General features: G+C 38.3%; 1 protein-coding gene across 1 annotated transcript; it reads right to left on the bottom strand.

The window, feature by feature from the left end:
- Positions 1 to 8,694: 8,694 nt before the first annotated feature.
- On the bottom strand, positions 8,695 to 9,723 carry LOC149210805 (F-box protein At5g49610-like). Its single transcript, XM_089399103.1, has one exon. It carries the CDS (start codon positions 9,721 to 9,723, stop codon positions 8,695 to 8,697), a length of 1,029 nt encoding a protein of 342 aa, XP_089255229.1.
- Positions 9,724 to 24,953: the final 15,230 nt, after the last annotated feature.

The raw sequence follows: 24,953 nt of genomic DNA, 5'->3' as shown, positions 1-24,953 counted from the left end.
TTGGTAGCTAGCCCTACCAAGCCAGAGAGGGCTCTCTCCAAAGAATCACAGCCAAGAGGGCTGGATGAATCAGGGTTTTAGGCTAGTTATAAAGTGCAGAGGGTTGTTTGATTTTATTTGGTGGGGTTATTGCTGGATGAGGGTATTAGGTCAAAGAGGCTAGGTCAGGGAAAATGAGATATGATTGCAGACATTCAAAGGGGCAAGGTATGAAGAAGGTTTATCAATAAAAAGGTGATTTGATGAGATGGTTTAAGACTGGCGAGGAGTTAGGAAGAGCATATGAGATGTATTCTTCCTAAACGGAAAAAAAATGGATAAATTATGATAACTTTCCCAAAACAGAGCATGAGCAAACATGTATTCTACTTATCAGCTTGAAAATTACCATATAACAGACATGAAATGGTTAATGAACTTATAAAAAATTCATACAAATGATCACAAAGAAGAAACAATTCTAAACATCCATACCACATGTATCCAAAAGAAATAGCTGCAACTCATCTATTTATACTAGCCAAAATCTGATACAATAGTGTCTCTGATCTCTAGTACAACATCCAATTGAGTCCAATCTCTAAAAAGAGTGAAGAAAGGAAATATATATACATCAAAACAAACTCCTCCCAACTTGAGGGGTCAAATCCATGAGAAGAGGAGTAGTTCCACCAAAAACTGAACTAATATCTAGAGTGTAGGGTGGTCAAAGTGACTCATCCCTAATTACATTGAAACTGATTCATTTGACTTGATGAAGGCTATTAACCTAATGTATTTACCCCTAGGTAATAGTAAAAGACAAAAATTACATTTGCAATAAAAATTACATCAGTAAAAATTGATTTCCAAAGATGAAAATCAAATCTGGAGAAAAACAGTGAAAAATTAGGCAGAATGTCAAGTGCGCCCTCACAGTGTCATGTGTGCCATCCTTGTTTCAGGATGCTTTTGACTGCCTTCCTAGTTCCAAATTGAGCCTAGGATAGCTCATTAGGAATATTGTCCTATCTAGTTTCAAAATCTTCCTTTAGTTTCCAAAATGGACCTAATTTGACTCTCCAAAACATCATTCTCCCAAGACTGGTCAAACGCGCAGCGACTCGGCAAAAAATGAGGCAGAAACATGATTTTTCGCTAGTTTTTTTTTCCCTTTTCGCCTGCTAGTTTTGCAAACTAAGGCTGGAACATGGTTTTCTTAGATGTATTTATCATTCTACATCCAGTGGTGGTCTCCATTTCTTCAAAAAGTGTACCAAAAAAGTGCGCAGTGCCTAGGGCGATGCGCGTTTGACCATGCAGCTAATATAAAATTCCCAAGAAAACATAGAAAATAAAATATTTGCAAAAATGTGCCAAGAGGATTCAAAATTGGTCAAGGAGCTGATGTTTGAAGTGGCTAGGCTTGGAGTGAAGCCTCTACAAGTATATCAAGATTCTTCTTCTCTTCTTGGTGAGATAGGGCTTCAATTTTTCCTTTGCAGCCTTGAGCTTTTCCCTTGCATTTCTTTCTTTGTTGGCATAGTGTTTTGCCATCTTCCTCTGAATGTCATCTTTTTGATTAGCCTTGTCTAGGATATTCTCTAAATTTTGATTGACCTTATCAAGCCAGTGCTCCTAGTTCTCATTGATCAAGATGGAAAACTACTCATTCCATGTGAGCTCATTAACAAGCTCAACCTCCTTTTCTTTCTCTAGTTCTAGAGCTATTTTCAACCCTCTAGTCCTAAGTCTGGTTCTTGTTTCTTGATCTTCTTCAGGTTCACCATACCTGTCATAGGCCTCATCCAACAATGCCTTGATGAGTTGAATTTCCATGACATCATGTTTGGCTTGAAGCTGCTCATTCTCCTGTTCATAATATGAAATGATATATTTTGACCTCTCTAAGTTGATCTGGAGATCCCTGATGAGTGCATATTTTTCCTTGATGACAATGTTGGTGTTCTTATTGTCATCATGCTCACCTAGGTCAACCAAGTCAAAATCCTGATCTGTCTCATGGTGGTCCTCCTACTCATGTTGAATCTATGTCTTTGTCATCTTCTCCTTGCCCTTCTGTACCTTCTTTGCTGATGAAGAAAGCAAGGCCCCTCCCACAATCTGTGGGGAAAACACCTGCCTATGGCCTCTTTGATAAGTGTGTGTCAATGTGCCCAAATCTACCCCTTTAGGCTTGATGACCTTAACCTGCTCAATCTGCTCCGGCTCACTGATCACATCTCTGCTTGGTGACTCAATATGCTCATGAAATGGTGATGATGGAGGTGATGGTGAGGGTGACTGATTTGATGATGATGAATGATATATAGGCTAATATGGAGGAATGGAGGTGGAAGGATGAGATGATGAAGGGACACTTTGAACATTCTGAATAGATGGATTAGTGAATATGGGATTGGCTATGAAGGTACTCCATGCAATGTTGAGCTCTTTGAGATGATAGTGGACTATGATTTTGATGAGGGAATGATGAAAGAGACTCTTCGTTTGATGTTCATATTCCCTTTTTTGGACAATATAGGCCATCTTATCAATGCTTCGGAAAAGGTAGTAGGGTATGTTGAGTAGTTTTACCCCAGTGAAATGCATTAAGAGTCGGATGTGATAGGAATAAAGCCTAGAAAATTTGCCTTCACTTGAAAAATATTTCATGATAATATTCATCATTGGGGCATATCTATCCAAGAGGTGAGAAAAAGGAAAATAGTGCATTCTTTCATTTCGGTACATTGGTTTTATGAAAGGCTCATAGTAATGTTTCTCCAACTCATCTTGTTTAAACCATTTCTTTCCACATCTGGGATCCCGGTGGTAGCTAATATAATGACAGTAGATAAAGTAAAAGTGCCACCAGCTAGAGTAACTTGGTTGTCATGGAGTTTGGATATGAAGAGTCGTGTCAACATAGCATGGTGTTGGACTGCTTGAATTTTCTCACATATATCATAACAACCAAGATATTTGAATGATGTCATAGCCATAGGAGATGCCAAGAGTTCCATGAGATTTGTTGGATCAAATCTAAGTATTCTGCCCCCTTTGTGTGGTTTCTTCACCTTCGTTTCTTCTCCCTCACTGTATGGTTTATTTTCCTCTTGCCATGATGTTTTAATATCAAACCCTAGTCAAACCATAGGGAGGTATTAGGTTGTAGGAATGTGGTTTCTTAAGAGTAGGGAATGGGGAAGGGAAATTAAAGGAGATGGGTAAATGGATGTATGTAATGGAGGAGGGGATAGGGAGCATTAATATGATTGATTTGGGGGTTGGGGTTTGGGAGCCTAGGCTGTTGTAGTACCTGGGGCTTATGGTTTTGGGATAAAGGTTAAAGGGTAATGGGATAAAGGGTTTAGGGAAAGGGAATGAAAGTGTAAGGGAGTGTATGAAAATGTAGGGGAGTTGAAATTTGGGAATTAAGAATGAAATGATAGTTTTAAGGGATAAACTAGGGTTTTTATGTGAGAAAAACACCAAATCTTCAATAAAATTTCAAAACACCATAAGTGTGACTTTAGGAGGAAGGAGCATGCTATCTTTAGTTGTTTCTTACTTGTTGGAGTTTGAAAACAAGTTTGATGGAGCTTTGGAGGCGATTCTAGATTCCCTGGGCAAACGCACAATGCCACAAAGAAATGTGCCCTTCTCTGGCAAGTGCGTAGCGCTAGTGGTAACCGTGCATTGCTTGAAGGGTGTGCGTAGTGCTAGTAGCAAGTGTTCAATGCCTGAAGGGTGTGCGTAGCACTTGGAAAGTGCGTATCACCTGAAGGAAACAGGCAACGCCTAGAGGAAACATGCAACACCTGCTCTGTTTTTTCAGTTTCACCCAAAATCGTGAGAAATGCTCTCTTGGGGTTTGCTCAATTGATGGTAGGAGGAAAATGAGGTGGAGTTAGATGCTAAGAAGGCCTTTATACTTGAGTGAATTTTAATTTTCAACTTTAAAACCCATTTTCTAATGTTTCAATTCACCTTTTTTGAATCTTTGCTAATTACCCTTTACACTTTGATTTTCTTCTTTGGAGATTGATGATGCTGGAGTTTGGCACTTTTTACATTTGAATTTTCTTGGATAAAGTTGGAACATAGAGTTTGAGTTTGCAGCTTAGGAATAGTACTTATTACATATAATGAACATAAAATTACATAAATTAACAAAAAATATTATATCTTTGTTTTTTGGAATAAAATTACAATCTGAAATAAAACTCATACTTTGGAATGAAAATTAGAGCTTAGGCAACCATAGTTAGATGTTTGCAAATCCTCTTTAAATGAAAAAGAGACTTTATTGTTTACTCTCATACTTATTTGCTGGCCTTATGCAGTGAAATAGTGTATTATTGAACCTTGGAAAATGAAACCTAGTGACCGAATGGGGCCTTGAATGACTAGACCAATGTTGACTTGACTGACATAAAGATATGATGGAATGAGATTTTATGATTGGAATATGCTCAGTAAGACATTAAGGTGGGCCAAAAAGTATTAATTTTTTAAGGGAGAGTGAGGCTTTTGACTTGGGCTACCATCAGGGAGTAAATTTTTGCATGAGGACCTAGGTGGAATGACAAACAATTTCAGAATGGGACCCTAATATGATATAAAAGAGGAATTTTGATCACTGATGGCAGTATGAAACTACTGACTCTAACAGCTTCCTCATTCCATTTTTTTATTTTTCTTCCTTCTTCTAGTTGAGCTTTCAGATCTAAAACTCCTTTTCGAATTCACACTCCTTTTCTTCAAACATTTGTAGTAGCATTCATTTATTTTTATTTTCAGCCATGAGTTTTTTAATTTCTGCTTCTAGCGCCATTATCTTTGGTTGCTCTTCAAGATTGAAGCTCGTTCTTTCACTATTATCATTAGTGCCTCCATATTATTCTTTTGAGGAGGATTGATTTGTTACTGTAATAAAATAAGAATCCTTTGCATTTTTCTCCATTTCTGAAAAACGTAATTTTCCTCCAAGATACAAATTATGCAACTTGTCCAACATTTCTTTTGCAATCTCACATTGCTTCACATGCATGCTATCATATTTTGAGATACTATTAAAAATAATCATTTTAGCTAAATCATTAGATTCATCTTTAACTCCATATTCAATTGATAGCAAAATATATTCATCAATGAATAAAAAAAAATGAATCCAAATTCACTCTCCAAGTTGAAAATTTACCTTTGTGAAGTGCTAGAATTACTTGTTGATCCATTTTGAGAAATTTGAAAAAAATATTCCAGAATATCCAAGATCCACTCTTCAACGATCAAGTTGCATTGGATCTTCCTCATTTATGTCTCTAAAATTCTTCAAATCTTCCAACCAGATGTCTGCTTTACATTTAATACTGAAAGTAGCCACTCTAACTTTCATGTTCTCTGAGTAGTCATACAACCTAAATAAATTATTCATATCGAGTAACCAAGCCTCTGCATCCTGTGACATATTTACCTCTCCATCAAAAGTGGGTGGATTTTCTTTCTTAAACTCATCTGACAAGTATCCCCTATCACTCCTCTTGTAAGGATGATAACTGTGATGATTATAGTGCTTATCTGAATAAAAAATAGAGTCATACCCGTGTCTGTCCCTTCTCCTCTCCAGAGAGTCCAACAATTGGCCATCTTGGATTGTATCATTTCTATTTGATTAGTGACTGCCATGGGATCTACTGCCATATGACCCATTAGTTTTGTCCTCCTGCTCATGACTGATCCAAAGTAGTCCTTGTCGCTGCAAATCTGACAAGATCTGGAGTATCACTGCATTTACCTCTGCCAGATTTTCGTGTTTCTATATGATTCTGTCATTATTTTCCTTACAACTCCTTATCTCTTCCTTTAAGCTTCTCAGTGTCACTGCCAAGTCGGAAGAGTTCCCAACACCATACTGCTCTTCGGATTCATAGGGAGAGTCTCTGTAGTCAACCATCTTGCGAGCCATTTGATATTTCTTCCTGCAATGCATAATATGTCAGGGAAACCAAATCACAATAAATCAACGTACCTTAGTATAGCTCGGGGAGGATACCTTGTCTGCAAGATCACCAAATCAGCATGATACATGTATAACATAGACATAATAGCATACAAACATACAACAAGTAAGTGTGTCAACGCATAAACATCATTCTAGCTAGGGTCTAGCCATCAATGCAAGGCCTTATCAACAATCCACGCTATGACCCCATGCATGAAAACAACCATCACTCCATTGTACACATTTCCACATGAAACCAATAGTATGCATGAGAAATGCCAAATCAACTACACCTACGCATAAACGCATGTAGTCGAACATAAGCGATCAAATCTTGTAATCAACTTACAAGACTAATACATGTAATCCAAATATTCAAGAATATAACGTAACATACAAGGATGTAAGTAGGCGCCATCAAATCAACATGTAAGAAACATATAATCCATATGCAACCAATCACTTGCTCATGACGATTACTTTTCATGAAATCAATATCAAATTCTCCATGATAACAATACTACAACCCTAATCAATCATCAAACAAATGCAACAAGAATATAAGTGTAAGATACACACATGCAACCCTTCAAGTTTGAGAGTTGAACCATGCTTTGATACCACTCTGTAATACCCTCCTCCCATATCCACCTAGGTAACTATGCCAACCAGGGTAAACATGAGACAAGAGGCTACTATAATAAAATTCGACTTCCTATGTGACCTTAAGGAAGTGGAATCAACAAAACAACACATACAATCATCCAACCTCATCAATAGAACCCTCAAGAGACAAGTCAACCACTGTGAAAGCCTCTCCCTTGGTCCCACTGCTGTTTTGGACCTCTTAGGCCGTAGTCGCTCTCATGATATAGGCAAGGGAGCGAACAGAAACCCAAAGTCGCTCTCATAGGCCTGCATGCCATTGACTATGGACCAAACTTGCCAAATTTGTGCTAGTGAGTCGAGGATTTTAGCCACTTTTTCAAGCCCATAGCCCATGTCACTGCCAAGAATGAAATGATAACTTGAAATCAATAAAAGTATAGGGAAATGACAAAGCAAAAGAAATAAGTTGATCAAAATCTTAACCAGGCCCCTACTAGCCATGAGAGGCATTCCATCAAACATATCACAAACATTTAACTTGAATTTTCATCCTAAATAAAATGTTTTCGTACTTGAATTTATAATTGGGTACATTCTTGTTATTCCCATTTTCCATCATTCGACATTGTTAATTACTTTGCATTCAAATGCGGTAATAGAAAATAACTACTATTGAAAATTATTTGGGCCCTTACTAGCCAGGAGAGGCATTTCATTAAACATATCACAAACATGTAACCTACAATACTTGAATTTTCATCCTAAATAAAATGTTTTCTTACTTGAATTTATAATTGGGTACATTCTTATTATTCCCATTTTCCCTCATTCAACATTGTTAATTACTTTGCATTCAAACACGGTAATAGAAAATAACTACCATTGAAAATTATTTGGGCACCTACTAGCCATGAGAGGCATTTCATCAAACATATCAGGAACATGTAACCTACAATACTTGAAATTTCATCCTAAAATTATTATTTTATTGCTTATTTACTTTTAAATATTTTTCTAATAACTCTCCAATAATCTTTATTAATATTTTAATCTGCCTCTAATATATATTTCTTTTATTATTTTATATATTCATATAAATATTTTTATTTAATTTCTTTTATTATTTAGATATTCATATAAATATAAATCTTTTTAATTTTCATTAATGTTTAAAAATATAAATCTTTTTAATTTTCATTAATGTTTTAAAAAAATAATATATTAAATTTTATTGAATTTGAATTTATTTAAATTTAATTTATATTTTTATAATACAATTAATTAAATCGTTTTTGAAAATCAGTTGAGTAACAAAAGATATATATATTTTTAATAAAAAATAATGTTTTTTTTTAAGATAAATCCAATTTAGGCTACTTAAATTCATATGAACCAAAACAAAATCCAATTTTTAACACCGTTCACTGGAAAAATTTAATATACTGTAAAAATATATTTAAAATCTAAAATTTTAACCATCCATAATTGAAACTTTAAAATCTAAAATTTTAACCATCCATAATTTTCAATTAAAAAAAAAACAAACTATTCATTTATGATATGCATTTTAAGAACATGGGTTGATTTTTAACAATCCTCTGCACTTTATAAACTCTGTAAACATAGATTGATTTTTAACAATCCTCTGCACTTTATGAACTCTGGAAACATAGATTGTTTTTTAACTATCCTCTGCACTTTATAAACTCGCCCAACACTCTGCAACTCCTTTTTTCTCGGCCTCTTGCCTGTATGCAGGGACTCAGTGCTACTACTGATCCAAGGCCTCAAGGGAATTTAGAACAAATTTTATGCAGAAGTAATACACAAGATAATATACCAGAGTCACACTCTCAGAAAATCTCTTCATAGCCGAATAGCTGAATAGTACATATCAAAGAAAATAAGTAAATTTATAGTGTAAAAGACTGCTAAATATGAAGCTCATTTTCCCTGCGTAATAGATAGTAGAGGAAATAAGATATATTCATAAAAGAAGCGCTACTTATAATGTAGTGCTCGTAAGAAATCTACCATATACTTATCACAAATAAAAATGAGCTGTCCTAAGTAACGGATTATCGTTATCCAAATTATGATTAAGGCCACCATAAGTTGTTAGTTTCGAAGGACGATTTATATGTAAAAAATGGTAGTTGAGTCCTGCGAACCGCTGGCAATTTGATTCCCCCGCTTATCAATTTCCCCTTCCAGTTATATATCCATATATTCTTCATTTCATCCCGATCCACTGCCATTATCAACCCGCTGCTATTAACTATTACTGACTCAAATGACGTACTCATGCTGCGTTTTGCCAGCTGGCAGCTGTGGAAATCACACCATTCTTCTGCTTCGTTCAACTTCCACATGCGAACAGAACACCACTTGTGCTTCACTACCACCAGTTGCCCATAGTATTCACATAAATTTTCACCAATAATGTTTCTACATCCCTGCGGCACCGGGATTTCTGTCCAAACTCGTTCGGCAATATTGAAGGCTACCAGGAGATTGGGAGTGAAACATACCCAATAAAACTTGCCTTTACAGTAAATACCCTTTCCACAAGGGTAAATATGGGAGGGGACCATCGTGGAAACTTGAGTCCACGCACTCGACTCTGAATCATAAATACAAATCACAATTCTTGTACTAGGGGAATAACCTAGCACAAGAGTGCAACGTCCTGTGGAGGAATCGTAAGTTAATCCAGTGAACGAGTAAATTGATATAGGAGGACGTGGCAGCTGTATCCAATTATTGGTGCCAGGAATCCCTAGGGAGAGATCCAACTTGTCCCCTTTACTACGAATACACATGATGCCCTTACAAGTACCCACAACGATGTGATGGGGCAAAGGAAGTTTGTAGATCTCCGAACCGCGTCCTTCTATAACCCAATATTCCACATCATCTTTCACATCCCAATCGATCTGAATCAGAAACCCGGGGGTGGAATGCAACGACCAATTTGGAACATTTACTTGGAGGGCATTACGGGAAGACAGAAGATACTTCCACTGTTTACAGACAGTCCTCATTTTGCCAAGAACCCTCGTGGGCAGCCTTGCTAAAACCATATACAACAACTCTTCTGGGAGCCTTTGCCAGATTTCTGCTTCCATCGCTACAATATCTATTTCTCTCTCACAGAAAATTTAAGAAGTACTTTTCTTACTCTTCACCACGCAACCACTCTTTCTAAGAACTTCTGCAACCCTCTTGCTTAGTCCGCTCTGTCTCACGATCCAGTAGCCTTGCCGTTACGCCGGGAGATGTCCTTTGATTCACTATTTATATTTTGGTTCGCTATTTATATCATGACAAGTGGACTATAATGTATAAAATAATTCAATTATATTATTTTATAATTGATTCAAACAAGAGAGGACTTACCCACCACCTTTTTTACCATCAAGGTCCACTTATATAAGGATTTCTCCCCAGATGGGTTGGTTGGCTACTTAAGAAAAAATATCTTCATTAATTAATTAATACATTTGTCAAGTTGTTTTTTTCTTTTCCTTTTTTAGTTTTGGTTCACGGAGATTTTGGTCAAGGGGTGGTGTGGAAAAATTTGGGTTGATCGACCCTAAAGGAATTTAGCCCTGGTGCCCATTAGCTAGGCCTAACCCCAAGGGCTTTATGGACAATGGACCTTGTCATCTCCCGATGGCAACACACTGATTTTGACCAAAGTTGTTTCTTTCTTCAAGGTATACCTAAATTATAAAAATAATTAATTTAATACAATTACATTTACTATAAGATAAAACATAAAACTAAATTTTAAAAGTTCGTTTGAGTAGTTTAAGATAAGATAAAAGTAAATCTCAAAGGTTAGTTTAAGTGGTTTAGAGCTGGACATAAAATTCTTTTATATTGTTACTAGTTGGTGTTGGACTCTTTTTTTTTTGATATTTTTACTAGTTGGTTTAGACTCCTTCGATATTGTTACTAGTTGGTGTTGGACTTTTTCAATACCCTTGGGGCAAAGAAAAAGCCAACCCGACTTCCTATTTAAAAGTAAGAGGGTTTTACGCTTATTAATGCAATCTTTCTCTCGATTATAATATATTATTTTATCATTTTTAATGTTTTTGTTTATTATTATTAATAAATTTTGTTTTCAATTTATATTTGAAGATCACTGAATTAAAAGTACTAAGGTGTTTTCGAAGATAATTTTCAAAATGGTTGTTTTATTTAATTTTATATTAAAAAATAATAGTGAAAAAATAATAGAGAGTAAATTTAGAATAATGGTATTTTTTGGCGGAGAAAATAAAAAGTAAACATAAACATGTAAACTAAACGTAAATGTAAACATTTAACCTCTAACATTTTTAATCTAATGACCCCCGAATCTAAAAATCAATCTAATTAGTTTTATGTATAAACACAATATAAATTTAAAATATAAAGAGTTTTATGAACACTTAAAAAATAGGTATAGTAAATAAATAGAAATATAAATAACTGGAGGTATGGTAAATAAATAAAAATATAAATAAACTAGAGGTATTGTAAATAAATAAAACCTCTTTTTATATTTAGTCTATGGGCCAAATACCATTTCAACACCATATTTATAAAAGAGGTATGGTAAATAAATATAAAAAAAAAATTATATTTACTCCATAATCCACTTTATATTTACGAACACTCAAAAAAGTGGTTTTATTTAGGTGAAGCCTATGGGCAAAATTATTATTACTACCATGCAAAAACACTATTAACCTTAATATTAATATTAATAAAGATAAAGATGACACATGATATTGACCCATGGTATTGACCCATGGTATTCATGTGGAGTGTAGCCTATTTAAAGGGGAAAATTAAACCAACATAGATCCATCTTTACTCTGGATCTACTAAGTGCTAAGCCCGCAGAGGGACCAAATATCTTGATATGCAAACTAGCATAGAGTGAAAAAAATTGACACCATTCACAAATACATCATATATCAATACACCAATATTCTTGACGTGGTTAAAACCCTCAAAGAGGGAAAGAGTCCACAACCTGAGCCAACATGGCCACTTCAGGCAATTTATTAGTAAAAGAATGAAAATTTACATAAGCTTCTCTCATGAACGATGGACCAATAGGGTGTTAAGCCATGGATAAGTGTCACTAATATCGAGGAGAGAATGAACCGTTGGATCACTTCATGTTTAGAACATATCGTGACCATCGCATTGTAAGTTAAAAATGTACATAGTAAAGAAACACACTTTACCTAACTCTACACTAGACCAAGTTATATTTAACTATTTCCCATGTGTCGGAATATCCTAACATTCCTCGTTAAGAACAACTTGGGATAGGATGGAAGGATGTAAAAATATGACACAATAGGAGAAGGAATGAGGCATTAGAGCCTATCCCCCCTTAGTGATAACTTTCTGAACTCCAGCCATAAATAAAACTTTTGTAAACTTCGCCTCTGTGAGAGCCTTTGTAAAGATGTCTGCAACTAGATCATCGGTTGAACAATATTGCACTTCAAGAACATGGTCATGAATGAGATTTCTAATGAAGTGTATGTGTAGTTCAATGTGTTTTCTACATTGATGTTGGACTGGATCTTTGCATAGTTGAATGGCACTTTGATTATCACACCAAAGTGTAGTTGGATGTTGCTGCTAAAAGCCAAATTTTGACAGGATCTGACGAAGCCACAAGGCTTCCTTACTAACTTCTACGGCACCATGATACTATGCTTCTGCTAAAGAAATGGAAATGGCACTTTGTTTCTTGCAAGCCCATGTAATAGGTCCATAACCAAGAGTGAATACATAACTTGTAGTAGACTTCCGATCATCAGGGTCACCAGCCCGATCAGAATCAGTGAAACCAACCAATAGAAGAGACGCTTCTACACTGTTATGAATCCCAAATTGAACTGTACCTCAAACATAACGAAGTATTCTTTTAGCTACTTTCCAATGAATTTCATGCGGGTTTTGCATCAACCAAGAAATAAAGCCGACGACAAAGGAAAGGTCAGGACGGGTATGGGTTAGATACAAAATTTTTCCTACAAGCTAACGATATAAGGTAGCATCAACTTCAGGGGAAGTACAAGTGACTGAAAGTTTGGCTCCAGACTGAAAGGGAGAAGGGGTTGGCTTAAAATCTTCCATGTGAAAGTGGTGTAGAAGATCACAGGCATACTTGGACTGGGATAGGGAAATACCTTCCTTGGATTGCAAGACTTGAAGACCAACAAAATAATGCAAGTGTCCTAAGTCTCTCATTTCAAAGTTCTTTTTAAGGCTGAAATTCACATGGTTTATAAGGTTGGAATCACTACCAGTAAGGATAAGATCATCAACATAAAGAACAAGAATGATAAGAGACTTACCCACTTTTTTGGTGTAGACATTATTGTGAGAATGACACCTAGAAAAGCCAATATCTAAAAGAAAGCTATCCATTTTGGCATACCAAGCTCGAGGGGCTTGCTTGGGACCATAAAGGGATTTCTTAAGCCAACATACAAGGCTGGAGTTTGTTTGTATAAATCCAGTAGGTTGTTCCATATAGATTTCTTCATGCAAGTCCCCATGCAAGAAGGCAAATTTAACATCCATCTAATGGAATTCCCATTTGAAAGAGGCAACAAGGGAAAGAACAAGGCAGATAGAGTTCATTTTGGCAACAGGGGAGAAAGTTTCAGTATAAATAATGCCTTCAACTTGTGAAAAACCCTTAGCAACAAGACGAGCTTTATGTTTATCAACTTTTCCATCTAGTCCATACTTGGTTCTGTAAACCCATTTGCATCTAACAAGTTTTTGTCCCTTTGGAAGAGGAACAAGATCCCATGTTGTTATAGACATTTTTGTGCCTAACAGCATGGAGCATGAAATGTCAATAATCTGAGGGATCCAAAGTCCCTAAACATGTTGTTCTTACCCTTAGAGGAACAAGGTCTGCAAGCCACAGCACTGAAAATCAGTTCTCCACTCAAAAACACTCAAAAATAGGCTATTTCTGGATCATGTCAACTGCTCCACTGAGCATCTGCGCTGAATGTCAACTACTCCTCCTTGTACCTACGCTGAAGGTCAAAATCAATGAAGGCTACCTGCGCTGGGCGAGATTGGCCAAGTGGCACAGTCATTCTGCAAGGTGTCAACTGCCCAGGAAGCTTCCAAACTGACACTTGGTTCAAGGAATTCGCCCTATGATGAGTAAGAGGGTATTGATCTCCAAGTGGAAGCAAGATTCTCCAAGTGGACTCAAGAACTGAAGATTAACTAAAGTGTGAGAGGACACTAGTCAGCTTTATGCCAGCCTCAAACTGACTCATCCTTTCTCCAAATCTCCTATATATAGAGCTCTCTCATGAGGTCTAGGGAGGCTGGAATTTTGTGCAAGTAAGGAAGTGCTGTTAGTTTGTGATTAGAGCTATTGGGTGTTTGCTTGAAGGAGGTGAAGAGGAGATTTCATTCAGCTGGGAGGTGTTGCTGGATTGGGCCCATTGTGGTTGTAACTCTCTCAGAACTTTACTTCTATTATCAATAAAGTATTCAAGATTCTTCTATGTGCATGTATCTTTATGATGAATAGATGTTTGTACATTTGATTTATGCTAATCCTATAATCGATTATGGATGTATGCTTCTTGTAGTTTCCTTTTCTTGTGCTTTTACAGGATCTGTGTGTAGCTGGGCCGGTGAAAGGGCAAGAAGCTAGGAGCTAGCAGCAAGGAGTGAAGACTGGATCGACTATAAGCGCAAGATAACGTTAGTAGATCATCATTTTCTTCCCTCCCTCATCTCATAAAGAAGAAACTTTGAATAGCTTTGCATTCAGTTGTTGCTGGAGTACTATCACCTTCAGAGTAGGGATAGAGGCATTCTACATTAGATACTTTTCCCCCCAACAAAATGGCGACTCCGCTGGGGAAAGGATCTTGGTAGTTTGTTGTGTTTCTTGCTATTCATTTCATAAACAAAAAGAGTACCAAATCGAACTGTGTTTGAATCTATCAAACACAAAGTAGAGGGCAGCTACTCTGGCTCAGTTTCTGAGCAAGTTTATGAGTTGAAGAGTTGATCCACAAGAACTCTAATAAGCTCTTAGTGATAGCTTTTCATCCTCCTTTACATCCCTTAGTGTGTCCTTGACTGATAGCTTCTGATTTGAGCAAAAACTGTGAATTTTTGAGCAATCTGTGACCCGGAAACCAAGACGGACGAAAGTCTCGTTCTTCATTGCAGGCTGTACACTAGCAGTCTGCATTTCAGCGCAGTTCCCGAAGGGGCTACCTGCGCTGAAGGTCAAACAGGCAGTGTTACACCTGCGCTGGACCAGTCTTGGCTTGAGTTCCTGTGGTTTCTTGCTGTGTCTTGATCTGTTTTCACTGTTGTTTTTGCTGTTTGCTGCCAGTTAGTAGGCCTATCTGAAACCATCTTCCTTTGTCATTATTCCGCCTCAGTTCTATAAAGAAACTGTTTTTGTTCTTTTTTATTTCTTATGTCATTTACAGTTTCCCATAACAAAAGTGAACCAGTCTTGCATTGACCTCTTAGATCTAGACCTGTGATTAAGTGTCGTTTCTGATCTTAAGAGTTAGCTTATTTGCTGTTCATAGCTGATTGAGTTTGTCACTCTCGTTATATGGTTTGAATTTAAATATTTCTAAGTGTCGAAACAAGTAAATCGTAAGGTGTCATTCAATTTTGGACAAACTTGTTTGTTTTCGCTTGAAATTGAATTCAAAGTTATACAACAGCTTTCTTTTTGTATTTCATCAAACATTAAGAAAGAGAAAAGAAATACTTGCATTGTGCATGTACATTATGACAGTTTGCATGTTGGTTTAGGAAAGTGCATTAGTGTGTGCTCTATGATCTATGTGAAAAGGTGTTATTTTCCTTCTCCCTCAGTAGTTAAGGTTTTCAAAGTTAAAAGATTGAAAAGCTTGCTTATCATCTTAGATTGCATTCAGGAGTGTTTATATACATCTCGTGGTGATCCATAAAGGCAAACTGCTAAACAAGATCAACCTTAAAATAAATTGAATTTACATAACAACGCATTGAAACATAACGCAAACATCTAGAGGTCTAAGCTAGAGACGTGTTCCGGCGTCGTTAAACGTGATATCTTAGCGTTGAGTGGTTGGGTGATTCCTCCACGGTGAAGCGATAAGTATCAATACGGACTTGTGCTCCCACGTACCGTCGCGTATATATTGGGAGACCCCTATAGGATCAAAGCCTTTATCCATAGGAAACCGTGTCGGCCGCTCTACTGATCGCAATGCAGTGAACACAACATTCACGAAGATCGACCACTCGTACCGTAAAACGTATTCTGTGGTTTTGCGAAAAGTTTGGCACACCCTCTGCCTAGAACTCCAGAGCAGTTTCTTTTGGCCTTTTTCAAACTCTATAACTGAAAAAGTCCATCCGAGCATTTGTCACTTTGGGCTCGTTAAAACATCGAAGGAGACTAGAGTCATCTTTAGCTTTTTCTCGACTCTTAAAAAGTGAAAAAGCAAGTTGTGTCTAAGCGTCGTTATAAAATTTATTTTAAACGGAACATAATCACCTCCTATTCCCGCGTTGATCTTAAGTTGAGAACATGGAACGCCCCAACCAAGGAACTCCACATGATGGAAGTCCTAGTCCATTCTCCTCTTGGGGAGAAGTTGGTGCGCCCCACATGGCCACATTGTCGCTTCCAGGATTGACGATTGGCCTACCGGTTTGGCTATTCTCAACTAGTGTAGTTCAGAACACCATGGTTCCTGAGCAGTCGAGTCAACGGTTAGATGAGTCTAGAGCATCCCACCAGCCTTCTACTTCCTCTAACCCTTCCTCCGATCCTTCATCTTCAAAAGGTAAAGCTGGCAAAAGCCAAGCTCCCACGGAGAAGAAGGAAAAGAAGAAGAAAGAGAAGAAGAAGAAGGAGCCTAAGGCGACTGGGGGCAAGCAAAAGACATCTGACAAAAACCCACACACAGCACAGACCGGGCCTAAATCGCCATGTGTCATATGTAGAGGAGACCACTTCCATAGAGATTGTCCCTGTATTCCCCAGATACTAAGGGACTGGTCACCTCGTTTGCACAATTCGGGAGCATCAACCTCTGATGGCCATGTTGATTGCTTACCGTCAACCAGCGAAAGTGAAGGTTCAAGACAAAGAGGGGGAGCAAGATCCCCCTGCAGACTGTGTGAAGGCGGTCACGCCATCCACCGTTGTCCCTTCTTAGACGAAGCGAAGAGAGTTTTGGAAGATCGTCCGGTTTCTCTGGTAATACTTCCTCCTGGATACAAAAAACTCGTGCCAAGTCCTTCGTTGGTTGAAAATACAGCTGGCCCGCTCAAGTGGTCAGCTGAAGCGTCAGTCATTGAAAATGAACCTACTGAATCCAGACCAGACGAAAGTCTAAAGGTCGATACGGCAGTTGACCCGGTTCTTCCTTCAGAGGTTTCATCCTCAAATGACACCATCATTGAAGATTCATCTTCAAATGACACCCTCACGGAAGAGAATAAGGATGACACCATCCAGATTCTTTTCGTCAACACAGATTCTGATGAGCATCAGGGCAATGCGCCCATTCCTTTATCGCAGGAAGGAACATCGTCAGGATCGTATTCGGCCGTGTATTCGGTCCCACCACCAAGCAACCTGGTTGTGTCCTTTGATTGGAACCAACTGGGTAGACCCCGGTTACCAGCCAGTATACCATTCAGAATCATAGTCCAAATTTATAGAATGGTGATGGCTGGAACTATCATTGATGAAGGGGCATCTATGAGTATCCTTTCCTCTGTTGCTTGGAAAGCACTGGGTTCCCCGGCGCTTTTGCCTGAGATAAGAAATCTCTCGGGCTTTGATAAAGGAACCAATCGACCATTAGGAATCCTCCCCAATGTGCCTGTTACATTGAAAGGGAAGACCGTTAATTTGAACGTGATGGTCGTTCAAGGACCTTTGGATTATAACCTACTCCTTGGACGTGACTATATATATTGCATGGGAGCTATAGTCTCCTCACTCTTTAGAGTAATGTGTTTTCCACATGAAGGAAGGGTGGTCAAGCTCGTAGACCAACTTTCATTTCCGGGATCACGCATCGCAAATAGTCAAATACCAATCCTCAATGGTCTATTCACCCAAGAAATGTCTCCACCCCCAGTCCTCCTTCCCGATGAATGCGAGTGATTCGGAAAGATAGAACTGGAACCCAGGGGGCATGCATCCTGGTCTGCTTCGGGCAGAGGAAACCTTGGGTATAAAGTAGAATTTCCGCGAAAGAATATGACTAGTCCGTACCCCGTCCGTGGATGGAAGAGGGGTTGTTCTAGAATAGGATTCTTTTGATAAGGTTACTTGTCTGACAAAGTGTCACTCATCTTTGTCTAAACAGGTAGGCTACCAAGGAAAGAGATTCTATTGCGGCAGCAAATGGTAACCGTCTTTGGGTAAAAGGCAAGCCTCACCCATTAAAACTATGTTTTAGAGGATAAGTAGGGGCAGCCCCCAAAGAAGGGGACTCTTTGCTGCAACAAGTAGTAACCATCTTTGAGTAACCTAATGATAGACATCACCGAAGAAAGAGTTTCGTTTGCGGCAGCAAATGAAACCGTTCTTTGGGTAACCAGAAAGAGGCAAGCCTCACCCTTTAAAACTAATTTTATCGGATAAGTAGGGGCAGCCTTGAAATTTTACTTTATACCTGGGGGCATGCAAACCTTTTGGAGTGCAAGCAAAGAGCGGTTATTTATCTGCTTTTTGGATTGGTCGTTTCCGAACTTGCATAAAGAAAGGATGAAGGGCAAAGGTCAAAATTTGCCAAAGGGCATAGCTTTGGTAAGGCGCAAGCTCTATAAAAAATGGGATCTTTGAGGAGACATTCTTATCTTATGACTGGTATATCGAGCAGTTTTAGCATAAAGTTCATGCTCGTTAAAAAATAAACGCAAGATCCGAGCAGTTTTATCGCGGTCTTCATGCTCGTTAAAAAATAAATATAAGCAGTGAGCAATGTTTCCCCCAGAGTTTAAGCTCATTTTTAAATAAAAATGAACCTATTCCGGTAAATAACCATTGTGATCGTAAATTTATTAGCCATAAAAGCCTTGGTCGTGTTTGCACCCGCCACCTCCATTTCATTTGGCCTATCGTTCACCTCCATATGATTGTTTACCCATTTTGAGGAACAGCTGCGAAGAGTGATTTCACTTAGCCATCCTTGTGACACTGCCGTGATTGGAAAAATTCCAACTTGTACCTGGAATCTGCTGCTATCCCTGTTTATCACTCGTTCCTCAAAAGACGAGTCTTCTTTGAGCTCTTTTCATCTGACTCGTAAAATATGAAAAGTTTGCCGAGTTTTGGTCTTCCAGCTCGTTAAAAGGACCGAAAGAGCTATCCCTCCTCTAGATTTTAATCTTTTTGGACCTGAGGGATTATTGCACAAAAAGGTCGAGCGCTTGTTTTATTCGGCTCGTTAAAGTTATCGAAAATTCATCCCTTCTGTATTGTTTTCTACTTTTTCGGACTTAAGGGATTAGATGACGAAAAAGGAATTTTGGAGTTAACTTTCTGTACCTTTTCAGACTCTCTAAAAATGAAAAGGACCGAGTTGTCTTTGTCGCTAGACTCGTTAAAATGATTAAATAGCGACAAACTTGTCTTTAGACGAGAACGAGTTTCCCTATCGCTAGGCTCGTTAAAACATAGCGATGGGCTTGCCCGAAGGGCAGGTTATAGAACAAGCATATGTTATCCTCCTCAAGCTTGACAAAAATAAAGAGGTACTGGTCAGAAATGACTGGGGAAAAATTGGGAGAATCTCGAAAAGCTTTGATGGTAGCAAGTCGCTCTTGAACATGACACTTTGTCCTCCGTACCACATCGGGTTGGGTTGTTTCATTCACTGGTCTCATCACCATGGTCCTCACCAAACCATCCATATTTGGGGTAATGCTACCGATCCATCACATTAGTGTCGTTATATGTTCAAGAGATGTGTTCAGAAAGAGTCAACCGTGTCCCATCCACTGCCATACATTATCCTTCATCCACCATTGATCGCCACCCTGAATCATATCTCACAGTTTGTTTTCACCTCCACTAAAGTCATTAGCTCCGTTCCGTGTCACTGATGTGGGATTCATTAAGGCCCTCCTTTGACGGATCGCTTCTTGTCGACTTCAGCTCATTATCCAAGAAGTTGATCTAGGAACACCCCCCCCAGTACTTTGAAGCTTGCATGCCTCAATGGCAAGTTTCTCACTTCCGACGACAGGTATACATCAATGACCTTCGACCAGAAGATTTTGCATGGTGTTCGACGCCAAGTCCTTTATTCACACCACGTGAATTGTACTGTAGTACCTTGAGGGTCATTGTCGTTATTGGTGATTCCTCTCGCGCTTGTTAACGGTTTACATTATTGACCGGTAATCAAGCGATGTCTTTCCATGTTCGACTTCAGCGTAATTCTCACATGGATCGACTTGTACTTAGAGTGAAGATCGAACGAGATTGAAGACCCCGGATCTAGTTTCATCCATCCGGGCTGCGATATATATTCAGGATATAAAGACATTTGATATGTACATTGTTGCAGCAGATGATCATCCTACTCAAAGGATGATAATTTCAGCAGAGAATTATCAGTCTATCATCAGACGGTCGTCTGTTATATGTACCAAAATGAATTTATAAAGCTGAGCATGGGAATGCCCGCCTCAGCTAGATCATGAAAGCAGAATGAAAAATAATGTATTGTATTGTATTTTATTGCAGGGCACCTCTCAGCCGATTGAATGAACTTCGGATCCTCCTAATAAAGCATTTCACCCGATAAATGACCTCATACTTTAGGGGGCAACTGTTATAGACATTTTTGTGCCTAACAGCATGGAGCATGAAATGTCAATAATCTGAGGGATCCAAAGTCCCTAAACATGTTGTTCTTACCCTTAGAGGAACAAGGTCTGCAAGCCACAACACTGAAAATCACTTCTCCACTAAAAAACACTCAAAAACAGGCTATTTCTGGATCATGTCAGTTGCTCCACTGAGCATCTGCGCTGAATGTCAACTGCTCCTCCTTGTACCTGCGCTGAAGGTCAAAATCAATGAAGGCTACCTGCGCTGGGCGAGATTGGCCAAGTGGCACAGTCATTCTGCAAGGTGTCAACTGCCCAGGAAGCTTCCAAACTGACACTTGGTTCAAGGAATTCGCCCTATGATGAGTAAGAGGGTCTTGATCTCCAAGTGGAAGCAAGATTCTCCAAGTGGACTCAAGAACTGAAGATTAACTAAAGTGGGAGAGGACACTAGTCAGCTTTATGCCAGCCTCAAGCTGACTCATCCTTTCTCCAAATCTCCTATATATAGAGCTCTCTCATGAGGTCTAGGGAGGCTGGAATTTTGTGCAAGTAAGGAAGTGCTGTTGGTTTGTGATTAGAGCTATTGGGTGTTTGCTTGAAGGAGGTGAAGAGGAGATTTCATTCATCTGGGAGGTGTTGCTGGATTGGGCCCATTGTGGTTGTAACTCTCTCAGAACTTTACTTCTATTATCAATAAAGTATTCAAGATTCTTCTATGTGCATGTATCTTTATGATGAATAGATGTTTGTACATTTGATTTATGCTAATCCTATAATCGATTATGGATGTATGCTTCTTGTAGTTTCCTTTTCTTGTGCTTTTACAGGATCTGTGTGTAGCTGGGCCGGTGAAAGGGCAAGAAGCTAGGAGCGAGCAGCAAGGAGTGAAGACTGGATCGACTATAAGCGCAAGATAACGGTTAGTAGATCATCCTTTTCTTCCCTCCCTCATCTCATAAAGAAGAAACTTTGAATAGCTTTGCATTCAGTTGTTGCTGGAGTACTATCACCTTCAGAGTAGGGATAGAGGCATTCTGCATTAGATACTTTTCCCCCCAACACATGTATCATTTGCCAATAATGAATGCTATTCTTCATTCGTAGCTGCGTCCCAATCTGGATGGCCTGAAGCTTCTGCAAAGGTGTCAAGATCATAATTCATTGAAGCTTGAGCCAGTAAAGAAGAGGCTCTATCAAACTGAGAATGTGTACGTCGTTGATCTATAGGATCACCTTCAAGAGCACCTGTTGCATCCCGAGTAGCATGGACCCATTTTGGAAGCTGAGGAGCTGAAGGAGGATCCTGAGAAGGTGGGGGAGGATTGTCATCCTCACTGTCATCATCTGAAGAAGAAATATTTTTAGAAGTAGAAGGGATAGATAGAGGTGGCACACCCGTTGAACTAGGCTCATAGGCCGATATATTTTCAGCAAACTTTACATCTATTCTAATGATAACATTTTTAGACTTAAGTGGAATAATTCTATATCCTTTGACATCTTGAGAATATCCAACAAAAATACATTTTTCACTCTTAGGTTCTAAAGCTTTATGTTTCTCATCTTGAATATGGGCCCATGCTTCACTTCCAAAAACATGAAAGTGACTTACATATGGTTTAATTGAGCTTCATGCTTCTTTTGGAGTGATATTCTTTAAACCTTAGTAGGAGTGCAATTTACTATGTAATTTGCACAGTTAATTGCTTTATATTGAAGCATACAATTAGCCATTTCCTTTAAGGTGCGATTCTTCCTTTTAGGTACACCATTTTGTTGTGGAATATATGGAACAATATGTTGCATTTGAATTCCATGCTCAGTGCAAAAGTTGACGAATTTGTTGTTAACATATTCACCGCTATTATTAGATCTTAACTTAAGAATTTGATGTCGATATTGTTTCTCAACAAAGGCCTTAAAGGCCAAGAACATGTTAAATACTTCACTCTTGAGTTTTAAGAAGTATACCAAGTGCGTCTGGAGAAATCATCAATGAAAGTTAAGAAATACTTGTAGCCAGAGAATGAAACAACTGGAAGTGGACCACATAAATCACTATGCACAAGTTGTAAAGGGGCTGAGGCATGCTAAGAGGCACGTTTTTCAAAACTATCATGATGATGTTTTTCAAGTACACATCCGGAACAAACATCATCTCTGCAAGATACCATAGGAAGACCTATCAACATATTTTCTTTACATAGATTCTGAAGGTAGCGATAGTTTAAGTGACCAAATCGCTCATGCCAAAGTTTGCTCACTTTATCATTATGAACAATAAATAACGAGGGAAGATTTGATGACCCAAAGTTGTTAAACTTATACAACCTTGTAGAATCATCAGCAATGCCATTAACTAAAATCTGTCTAAGATCTCTTAGGTCTTTAATTACAACATCGTGAGGTGAAAATTCAACGATTTTACCTTCACCTGAATGAGTTATCTGATATATAGATAGAAGGTTGCAGTATAAGGTTGGAACGCATAATACATCATTAAATTTACCATTGTCTAGGTGAACAGTTCCAGTCCCTACAACACTAAGATATCTATCATCACTAGCATATATATTTTTGGTGTTACAATCATTTAAAGAAGAAAACATGGCTTTGTTTTTTGCCATGTTGTAAGAAGCTCTAGAATCAATGAACCACTCATGAGAATAAGAAGAAGATACAATTAGTGCATAACCAGACCGAGATGCTTGACAACCACATGCAGAAAGTGTTATTCCTGAAGATGAAGTTGAAGTTGAAGAGCGCTCCAAATGGATGTTATGCTTCTTCATTGCTACTTCCAAGGCTTCCATCTTCTTAAATCATTTGGATTCTAAGTGGTCATCTTGATTACAAAAGTGGCAATGTCTATTAGTCTTCTTCCCTTTGTTTTTATTTGCCTTATCATTTTGTTGAAATGATTTTTCATTTTGAGACTGAAATTGCTTAGGACCCTTGTTTGGTTTAGGACCATTCTTTTTAGGATTCTTTAAATTTGGTTGTTTTTTTGAAAAGTTAAGGCTTTCTTAGAAGATTTTCCAAGATTAAGAAGACCAAGATGTAATAGTTTTTCTTGTTCTCTTATTAAAGAATCACAAGAGGCATCAAAAGAGGGGGACTTGTAGTCTTGCCCTTGAGAAATGAAGGCTTCTCTAGTAGAATGGAAGTTGGAAACAAACACACAGTAGGCTAGTCCTAACTTAGTAAGAATGGAATAGATAAGGCTACTGTTGCACAATAATTTATCACCGACCCCATATTCCCTGATCCCAGACACTGCCGGTCCATATTACTAACATCTGTTCTATGTCATGTTGCCAATTATGTGTCAATACCTTCCTTCTAATCTCAGGAAGAATGTCTCAATTCATTATCCCTAAAGCAGACTCTTTTTACCTAAGTTTCTGGGTCATCGCGGGTTAGTAGTTGTTCCACCCGCGAAGATGGTCAAGTTTGCACTAGCCCTAGCGAATGATGAGCCCCAATTTTTGGTAACAATTTGGGCTCATTTGGCCTACTTACCTTGCTCCACCATTCATCTTTTAACACTTATGCATTCATTTCTTAGTATATTCATGTTATTTGTAGGAAGAAGGGCAAGCATTATATCTATGTGGCTAATACATGATGATTTCAGGTTTTTTGGCATTAAAGAGAGCAAAGACCACGCAAATGGAGACAAGGAGACAACAAAGGTGGCATTGCGGGTTCATAGGGAGGTTGTCCACAGTCTTGATGACCTTCCTCGTGATTTCCACCTTAACTCCGAGCTCCAACAACTCTCCCCACCGAGCTTAAAGGCAGCCAACGGATTCTACAGGAACAACAGTTTAACTTTCAGTTGGACAGCCAAGCTCCACGAATTGAGGAAGCCAGCTTGATCTTCATTATGTATAAATATGAAGGCCGTAGCCTTTGATAGGAGCTTTTTGAACTTTTGAACTACTGTTGCACTTTCTAAGCACGAGCTACAGCTCGGTTTTTGCTCTTTGTAAGCCAGTTTTGGCATGATGTTAGACTCATGATTATTTAATAAAGGCAGGTAGCTTTGGATTCAATTCTGAGTTTTTAAGGGAGCTATAGATCTCAGGTTAGGGCCCAACCTGAGAGCAATAGACCTCCTTTTCCTTGTATTGTTACTTGTTTCCTTTCAGCACTTTATTTCCTTGTTTGACATGCATTTGAAAAAGAAACACAGTCTGCTGATTTAATTTCTTTAATGTGATTGATAGGATTAGTTTATGGTTAAAGTGCTTTTAGTTGCTTGGATTAGAGTAGGAGGATTGTAATTCATCAGAGCTCCAAAAAAGGTTGATAGTGCACTCACTGCCATCTCTGTTTAGAGATTGGGGGTGTGGGCTGTACCAACCACCAAAAAACGCAGTCTTATACGTTCATGCAAGCTGCAACACAATCATTTCAGTTATAAAACCGTCCATGCATTCTAATCTTGAGCAATACTTCTTCGTTCCAA

The sequence above is a fragment of the Pinus tabuliformis genome, chromosome 1_2, assembly GCF_031772625.1.
Source record: "Pinus tabuliformis cultivar Carrire ecotype Pingquan chromosome 1_2, CPIR1, whole genome shotgun sequence".
In the NCBI taxonomy this organism is placed as follows: Eukaryota; Viridiplantae; Streptophyta; class Pinopsida; order Pinales; family Pinaceae; genus Pinus; species Pinus tabuliformis.
This window is presented reverse-complemented; position numbering and strand designations above follow the sequence as displayed.